The following is a 6859-nucleotide window of genomic DNA, read 5'->3' on the forward strand; positions in this document are numbered from 1 at the left end:
CCAAGCAGAGTGTTTGTGCGGCGATCCTGAACAGAACATGAAACGAAGTCGAGATTGACCCTGCAACTAGAGTCGAGAATCTGACTACCTGAAAAGAGCTGCATGCTAAGTCGAGGAACATGAGCAACAGAGGGAACAATAAAAGGAAGATGTGCCAAGAGTGCCTTGACTAGCAACAGGGAGGGGAGTACCATCAGCAGTAAGAACATGAACAAGCGACTCGACATATTGAACAGAGGTCAAAGTGGAAGAATCAGAAGTCATATGAAAAGATGCTCCGGTATAAAATATCCATGGAGATGTACCTGAATGAGGAGCAGAACGTGCAAATCTTGTCGGTGCAGAATCCCAAGCATCAAGTTGGCAGCTGAGTTGTGCAATCTCATGCGTAGACATAGACACAACGGAAGTGGTCGAGGTAGAATACTCGTTGACGAAGAGCGGACGCCACCACCCATGGAAGCCACGTGTAGAGTCAACGGAGAGCAACAAGTTGACATAGAGCGGCATGTGAAAGCCACCGTGGAGTCGACGTAGAGTGACACCACCACGTACGGATGCCGCCAGAGTCGATGTAGGGCGGCCATCATCACATGTGGAACCCATCAAATGAGTTGATGTAGGGTGGTCATAACCGCGTGCATAAGCCGCTAGAGGAGTCGATGTAGAGCAGCCACAACCGCGGACGGAAGCCGCGAGAGGAGTCGACGAAGAACGACCACAACCGTGGGCGGAAGCCACGAGAGGAGTCGACGTAGAGGCACTACCGCACACGGAGCCGCAAGAGCATTTGCGGAAGTCGCCTAAGGGGAAGACGACACATAAGGATGAGCACCAAGCACGGAGGAAAGGCACGTATGGGAGACAGGGTCAGTGTAGGAAACAACACCGAAAACACCGTCAAAATTCTCCAAGGAGCGGGCGAGAGACACCAAGGCAGATGATTTTGAATTTTTTTTCTTTTAGCAACTGCAGAACTAACAAGTCAGTCGTCAAGGCAGTTTATTTTAGCAAAGATAGCTATGCTTTATTGATTGCAGGTAATGTTCACAAGAATAACATCAACATCATGCGGTGTGCCTAACCACAAATGTCTACACTGAGGGAGACACCATACCTAGCTAACGTATGTGCTTAATATTTGAAGCCCAAAATTCATGACAAAAATTACAAATCGAAAAAAGTCTAGAAGTTTCGCTGATCTCCCGAATAATGTCAGCATAGTTTCCTCCTGCCTTGTCATGGATATGGTTGCCAACTTGTTTGCAGTCCGACACGATATGAAGATAATTCATCCCCAAGTCCTGCGCTAGAGCAAGGGCCTCTGCACGCGAGGGCTTCAAGTGAAGTTGGATCAACAAGTCCTTGAATAACAAGGACCGACGAAAGCAGGAAGGTACCATCCCGATCCCGACAGATTGTAGCAGCAGAGCCCAGGTTGTGATCGATCGAGACCACGACGTCCACATTTATTTTGACGAAGCCCTCAGGTGGTGGAATCCACCGAAGTCCTCAAGGCAGGTAGCCGTACGAAGCAGACCAATCAGCCTAATAGCACGGGGTCCACCAGCAGAAGGGACCAACGGCCAGTCTATGCAGGCACGGAGCACGGGCCGGCAGTAGAGAGGAAAGGCCAGCTGTGGCCTGGACGATGAGGCAAGCGTTGACCTGCAGGCCCTGGCTTATCTGGATCGAGAGCAGGATCAGATCAATGCAAAGGAAGCAGCGGCAGCACAACAATGGCTCACCAGATCGATCAGATCAGGAGCTAGGAACTTCCAGATTTTGCTTTATCTATAAAGCAGGACGAAATCCGATTTTGAGAGGAACCTCCAGATCGATTAGATCGAGCGCAGTGCAGCCTGACGGGCAGATGAATCAGAGCGAGATGGCAGGCGGATTGGAATGGGACGAGGATCCTCTGCCGTTCGGCCACTGACAGGTGGGCCCATTGGGAAAAGGCCCACATGGCAGCAGGCTGGCAGATCGAACGTATCAGGGAGGGGAGCAGCAAGCGGGGGCGTGGAGGAGACTTCGATCGATTGGGCCGAGACGTGGAGATCCAGACGAAAACTCGACCGGGAGGGACAGTTGTGGCGGAAAAAAATCGCTAAGCCTAGGCTCATGATACCATGTTATATGATGCAACTTAGTATTATTGGAAGGCCAAAGTCATCATCTGTACAAATACAGGTGGGGGGCCAAAGGCCAAAATATAGGAAGTCAAAGGGAATCATAAATATAACTCTTAACAGAAAACGCCTCGCTTCCCGGTTTATCATTGTCCGTTGTTGGGTCTTTGTTGATGTCAGAGGCTAGGTCGGTTGGGCTGCTCTTGCCTGGGTAACTATTTGCCCGCTTTGCTACCCCTCGGTCCAGTTTAGACACCTGTAACTGCAGCAACAACGGTGGCCGCCTTGGACCCTCGGAGAATTCCTTGTTGCAATCGCAGCCAAGGCTTGTACTGACATGCTACTACAGGCACAGCCGATCTGCTTTTTGAAGATGGATTTTCAAGTTGGCCTTGGTTCGTTGATCATTGGATAACCGGGTGGACTGAATGGCGAGCAATGAGCTCGTCATAACCACATGTGCATGTTGGGGCTGATCAGAGGCGGCGAGACGCCTTCGTAGGAGCCATTGCGGCCTATCACAGGCCGCCGAGACACCTCTCAATGATGGCATGACCGAGACAATCGGTGCCCTATGGGTCGTCTCTTGGCAATTCGGACTGTTAGTGGTCGCCTCATCCAGGCTTGACCTCCCCTTCCCCTCCTCGGGTGTCAAGACGTTGTGATGTCTCACGAAACTAGGATGGTGGGGTGGAACGCCCGCTGGCCCTATGTCAGCATGTCCACCTTTTGGGTGATGTCTAAGACATGCGGCTCTTGACGGAGCCCGACACGTTGATATGGACCGTTGGTGCTCAGTGCTCCATGAAGACTTGCTGCAACACCCTCTTCCTAAAGGACCACACTAGGTAGCGTATATTAGTTTTGCGGTGTGCTGCCCCGCCCCCCTTTCTCATGCATGAAGGCATAAATACAAAACATGACATCAGAAAAAAAATTCCCTAGATTCAAATTTTAAGAATCTTCATCTCTTAAATCGTTAACCTGATTGACGATCTACTTCCATCGTTAGTTTCCTCACAGTGGGATCTTCGGAACTAGATCCATGTCAGCAGCATGCTTTGACAAAAAAAAAATCGTTGGTACTTGCCAGATTATTGTCACATACTTGCCTAAGTTATTAGCTACTTAGTTATCAGATTAGGTTAACTTAGTTGCCAGATCTCTGGACGTTGATATACAACACTAAAAAAGCCTTGCTTCGTGCTGCTTATGTTAGATATAATGTATCTTCGTACTTATTGTGAACACTTGAATACTCACTTTCTAGTTATGTATAACATTGGAGTGTCCAAAAACATACGAAACTATTGCCCAGTAACTATATACGATCACCGTGACAACTGTTCATAGTTATGACAACTACGGTGACATAATCTGGCAACTGATGGCGATGAAGAAAAAATCATTGAAACATGTCAATATAGGATCTTGTTTTGGAGCCCTCATTGGGACAAATACAGTGGTGAAGACGGATCACCAATCAGATTAACAATATAGGTCTCTCTCCCTCTCAAAAAAAAGATTAACAATATAGGATAACTCATTTCAAAAAAATTGAAAAGGTGATTGATGTGATGACATCAGCATTAGGTGGGAGATTCCTGCATGCAGGCATGCGCGCTATTTCTATAAGGGGAAAATTCCATTGGGAGGTAGAAGCACAGGAAGATACCCGCACACCCGTATGCTACGTAGATATTCCCTTAATTAAAATACATTATCTACGGCATGTATACATATATCCCTACACACAACTATGTGAGTGAGAGATTGCATATCACTGATGCTGAAGCTGTTATGTTAATGTCATGTAGATGGACTTGTGGAAGGAACTGAAGAAGCATGAGTCCAGAAGGCACAACCAGCAGGTATTGACAGAGCAACAGTTTCGACCACTGTGGTACTGGGGAAGAAGGACATACATGGTTAGCAGTGTGCTCATTAATCTTTTCGTGGCTGCCATGATGAGCATGGCCACCTTTGCAGTCACACTCGCCGTGCCTGGAGGGTACAGCCAACAGTCAGGCACCGCCATTGTTGGACACCATCTGGCCTTTAAGATATTCGCGGTCGGCAACACCATCTCAATGTGTGGCTCCACCTCCACTGTTCTTGTCCTCTGCTACTTGTCGTGGAAGTATCATGGCCAGGTACTCACTAGATTGATTTGGGCCAATATGCTGATTGTCCTCTCCGTTCTAACAGCGATCGTCTCAATGTTGACTGCCGTATACCTCACCATCGCGCCAGTGTCGCGGTTTCTTGCCTACGTGGTGATTGCCATTGGTGCCAGCGCTCCTTTCTTGGCGTGCCTGATACTGCGGAAGAGCCTGACTAGAAAGTCCCTGTTTACACGGTGGATCGGCATGAAACTGGTACCTCAAGGGGAGACGGGTCACACGTGAAACAAGATGCTCCCGGGGTACTTTTTAGTTCTTGTTTGATTGATGGACGTTGGAATACTGGATACAGTACACACTTCTAAATTTGCTGTGGAACAAGAGGGTGTGATTTGGGTGATGAGATATGTACTTCTGAGCTCTTTGTTGTACTTTATCACGATCACGACGATGCTGCTGAAAAGCGATCTGGACTAATGATGCGGCCGGTTATTCTGACGGTAGGCAATGTTAAGAAATTGGACCATAAACTGGTAACAGTAACAAGCATTACTCAAGCTGCACAAAATTATTATTCGCATTTTTGACAAACAAAATATATTAATATCGCGAAGATACCAATTGGTTACACTCAGGCTTTGCATCAATAAGATGTCCAAAGATAACAACGATGCACGCAGCCAAGAAAAAAAAAGAAATAGAAAAGAAAGACCCTGTCACGATGATGAGTCATTCGTAACAGCAACACTCTAACCACCACCGAAGACAACACCCGGACCGCAAAAAAGATTCTCCAAAAACGACCACCACCAAAGACAACACCTGGACCGCAAAAGAGATTCTCCAAAAACGACGCCTTCAAGAAGAAAACAAAGCACAAGCGATGTCGTCGCCTGATGAAAGATCTTGAGTTTTCATCCTGAAGAAAGTCCGTGTTCACAAAACAATGTCTTCAACAAGGCCATTGCCGGGCACAACCAATGAATGCCAGACCTTGGGTTTTCACCCTGGAATTCGCGACTCGGTACTTAAGGAGCACCACCAAAATGCTATCCACTTGTGCTGCCACGCCCTCTTTCCAAGGCTGTTGCTGTTGCAAGTGAAGAACACATAGGAAAAATCTATGCCGCCATTCTTCATTGCCGCCAAAACACATCTCCATGACGGACCTCCAGTCGTAGCCACCATGACTTTCTCCACCCATGGCAATACCATGGAAATCTATATTTAAACATGTCGTGTGGCGCCGTCAAGAAAGTGAAGCTTCGCGTCACCCCCTCATGAAGCCTCATTGGTCGAATATAAGGCAACGCGCGACCGGATCAATTCCAATCTAGATATCAAGTGACACCATGCGCCAAACGGCGGAATCACCGAGAGGAAGACCGGAACTCGTCAGCGTCTTGATCGAGGAGGCCCGCATGAAGCAGATCGACGACATGGCGCTCGAAAAACAGCAGGGCCAAACCACCTTTATTCAGGCCGAGCCCGCATCCCCCACGCCGCCGGCTGGCAGCAGAAGAGAAGACGAACGTCGATGACCTGGAGGTCTTCCGGCATAGATGGGGCACACGATCGAACCCGATCCGGGAAACATCGCTCGTTGGGTCCAGATCGAACCCAAACAGGGCATGCCCGCGACCTCCCAAGCGTCGGTGCGTCACCTGGAGCAGAGCCCGATGCATCACCCCATCATCTGATGCGCGCGTAACCGTAAGCCTGGAAGGGCCTGCATCCGCCGCCACATGCCATGGCACTAGAACGCGTCGGCGAAGGGCGGCCACGTCCGATCTGCCAGTGCCAACGCCACTGAAACTCGTCTTCCAACTCCACAGGCCACCTCTGTGCGCGTCCGTCATCGTGCATCTCCGCACAGGTGCACCACAACTGTCGTGCCTCCTTTGCCCTCCGCCTTCGGCGAGACGGGTGTCGCCACCACCGACGGCGCCGGCGCCGGCACCGGCCAGGGGAGATGGCCTAAGGGGGAACTAGGCTAAGGTTACGAAGGGCCTCTGGACCTGAGAGGCAGGTTTTGTTTCGCTGTGCGGGGGCATTTATTATTCACAGAGTATATTTTTTTTGGGCATCAGTAAAGACCCAAGCGCTCATATACACGCGCATACACTCACCCCTATGAACGCACACACGCACACCCTACCCCTATGAGCACCTCCGAGAGACTGAGCCGGCATATCATCGTTGTCGACGGGAACGTCTCCTCCCACTGAAAGCGCATCACCGGAAATTCTGAAATAAATCCAGGAATTATGCGAGCACCAGGATTTGAACCCTGGTGGGTTGGGGATACCACTGTCCACCTAACCATCTCAACCGCAGGTTGATTCGCATTCACAGAGTATATTGTTGGTTTTTCCTTTGTAGATTTGGTAGCTGGGCATTTTACACCATGATATGTTGCAATGCTATTTTTTGAAGTGAGGAAAATATATTATGAACGTAGGGTAGTATTGCACTTGGACGTAGAAAATCAACTTTATTAGCTTGCAGTGTTTTCAAAATAGTCGGGCGGGAAGAGGAAGATCGGGCGGGAAACGGGGTTCGAACCCGCGACTTCTGGCATGGCATGACACAACTGAGCTTTTT

General features: G+C 49.1%; 1 protein-coding gene across 3 annotated transcripts in view; it reads left to right on the forward strand.

Annotated features, from left to right (window-relative positions):
* Positions 1-4673, forward strand: part of LOC119323503 (ankyrin-1-like) — a 51158-nt gene extending 46485 nt beyond the window's left edge. For 2 of the 3 annotated variants that reach the window (XM_037597182.1, XM_037597185.1), the window contains one exon: positions 3950-4673. In XM_037597182.1, the coding sequence (XP_037453079.1) occupies positions 3950-4540 (591 nt within the window). In that variant the 3' untranslated portion in view covers positions 4541-4673. The remainder of the gene's footprint in view (positions 1-3949) is intronic. The other variant, XM_037597191.1, reaches the window with a different exon arrangement.
* Positions 4674-6859: the final 2186 nt, after the last annotated feature.

This window comes from Triticum dicoccoides, chromosome 1B (assembly GCF_002162155.2).
Source record: "Triticum dicoccoides isolate Atlit2015 ecotype Zavitan chromosome 1B, WEW_v2.0, whole genome shotgun sequence".
NCBI lineage: Eukaryota > Viridiplantae > Streptophyta > Magnoliopsida > Poales > Poaceae > Triticum > Triticum dicoccoides.